This window comes from Hydra vulgaris, chromosome 08 (genome assembly GCF_038396675.1).
Source record: "Hydra vulgaris chromosome 08, alternate assembly HydraT2T_AEP".
NCBI classification, from domain to species: domain Eukaryota; kingdom Metazoa; phylum Cnidaria; class Hydrozoa; order Anthoathecata; family Hydridae; genus Hydra; species Hydra vulgaris.
The window spans coordinates 10,919,588-10,921,940 of NC_088927.1; the positions used below are offsets into that span (position 1 = coordinate 10,919,588).

The 2,353-nt window shown below is 31.0% G+C and overlaps 1 protein-coding gene across 1 annotated transcript; it reads left to right on the top strand.

Annotated features, from left to right (window-relative positions):
* The first annotated feature begins 683 nt into the window (after positions 1-683).
* Positions 684-2,003, top strand: LOC136083007 (uncharacterized). The gene is made up of 3 exons (XM_065802418.1): positions 684-1,096; positions 1,255-1,507; positions 1,717-2,003. Exons 1-3 carry the CDS (start codon positions 684-686, stop codon positions 1,939-1,941), a joined length of 891 nt encoding a protein of 296 aa, XP_065658490.1. The 3' UTR covers positions 1,942-2,003.
* The last annotated feature ends 350 nt before the right edge of the window (positions 2,004-2,353 follow it).

A 2,353-nucleotide genomic window follows, 5' to 3' on the forward strand; every position in this document is an offset into this window, starting at 1 on the left:
TAGCAGGAAAGTTATTCAAACGTGTTTACTTTACTTCAATGTATAGGTGTGATCAGGGAATAGGTGATGTTGTTTCGTTAGCCACTGCAGTTTTAGACCAATTCAGAATTGATCAACCGCATATCAAGAAAATGTTTACCAAATCTGATAATGCCGGCTGCTATCAGGGAAATCTTTCAGCTGAAGCAATCTACAATGCATGCAAAAAGAGAGATATAAAGTTGCTGAGATATGATTATAATGAACCCTGTTGTGGAAAAGATCAATGTGACAGGGAGAGTGCAGTTGTAAAGACAATTTTAAGGAGTTACGTTGACTCTGGTAATAATCTTTTGACTGCTGAAGATATACACAAGGCTATACATTATAGTTTTGGCGCTAAAGATGCAAAAGTAGCAGTTGCTCAAATTAGCAATGATAAAACTGTAGTTACTGGACCAAAGATTAAGAACATTAGCAACTATCACTCATTTGATTTTGGTGAGAAAAGTATGAAGATGTAGCGTTATTTCAATATCGGTGAGGGAATTGAACAAGAGTATGGAAATCTTAAAATTCAACCCTCGATTAAGTAGTTGTTGCCATATAGCAAAACAGATAATTCAATTAAGCGTAACAAGTCACTTAAGGAAAAACAGAAAAGAAGTGACAGGCAATTATATTCATTAAGATTTTGCACTGAAATGAATTGTACTTTATCATTTGAAAGCGATGCTGAGTTAGAAGAACACATGCTATCCGGTCTTCATACAGTTTCGAAATCATTAACATCATTGGATAAAGTTCGCAACTCGTTTGTTCATAAGATGAAAATTACTTCACAACTAAATATGCCAATTTCTTCATCCTCTAACAGTGCTTCCGTAAAAGACAAACCACATTGCATGAACATTTTTCTATTGCAAGGTTGGGCATTACCAGTTCGAAGTTCTTTTAGATTTTCAAATCAGCAGAAAGAACTGTTGTATAAATATTTTATTCGTGGAGAAGAATCAGGTAATAAAATGAGCCCTGAGCAGGTTCACATGCAGCTGAGGAGAGAACTTCCGCCTGATCAATATGTAACTAGCCAAGAGATAAGATCTTTATTTTCAAGGTAGGCATTGTTGCTATCAAAACTTTTGCAAATTAGATTATGTTTCTGACTGTTAAATAGTTCTTTTACAAATATGAAATTAAAATTTAGGTGAAATTTATAATTTTGTGTGTTTGTTTACATATGTTTAAAAAAATGTACAATTGATATTGTTATAGATTTAGTAACCTGAAAAGAAAAGGTAAGCTGGTAGAACCGACAACAGAAAATAATGAAAAAAGTCAGGTTAACGATAACAACGAAGTTTATGGCGAAAATGATGACTTTAATCTGGCAGGAGACAATGAAGATGATAATAAATATGAGGAAGACATCGCCAATCTAGCAAAAGAAATTTGTCTTGTATGGAAAGTGAATGATTGGGTTGCTGTTGCATATGAAAAACAATGGAATATTGGATATATTGTGGAGGTAATATTATTCAAAGTATATATTAGTTTCAAGATTTTATTTTGTTTTACAAGACAGTGCTCTAAAATAAAAGGAATATAAATAAAATGTAAAAATAATTTCAGAATGGCATTATATAAGACTTTACAAGTTTTATTGAATGTAAGCAAAATTAAACAAATCATAAACTCTTTATTATATTATTTTAAATGTTGCGCTAATACTTTTAGGTATCTATAACTGGGATCAAAGTTAATTGTATGATTAACGGGCAAGAGAAGAATACTTTTCGCTGGCCAGTTACTACCGAGGAGATAAATAACCAAACTGATAAAATTATCTGTTTAGTAAATGCTCCTTTTCTAATCAGTGGTTGTGGCGATTATTCATTATCCGAAGAAGACTATAATACAGTCATATCATTATTCTTAGAGAAACTTACTGCAGCAGAGTAGAAATTATGTGTGATGTGGTGGATAATGTGTGTAAATGACTCTATTAATAAATGAAAAACTAATTTTTAAATGGAAAAACATTTAAATGTTTGATTTATGTTTTATTTAATTAGCAATATAGTTATCTTGATGTTAGATTTTTGTTCAGTTTTTAATTCATGTTATGCGTGTGACAAAATCACACGAAATTTTTTTATTATTATGTTAGGACCTTTTTGTATTGACAGTTGGATATGTTTACATTTTTACAAAACTAAGCGCCTCTGCCGTAATGGTTCATTTTGTAAGTATACTAAAACATTTTTTTCCAATTTCAAGCCTTAATATATTAATAGGCCTTAGGTATCACATAACTTTCTTTGCATTTTTAGACTCAGTACCTTTGATAATTTCAAATCCTAAAAGAAAAATT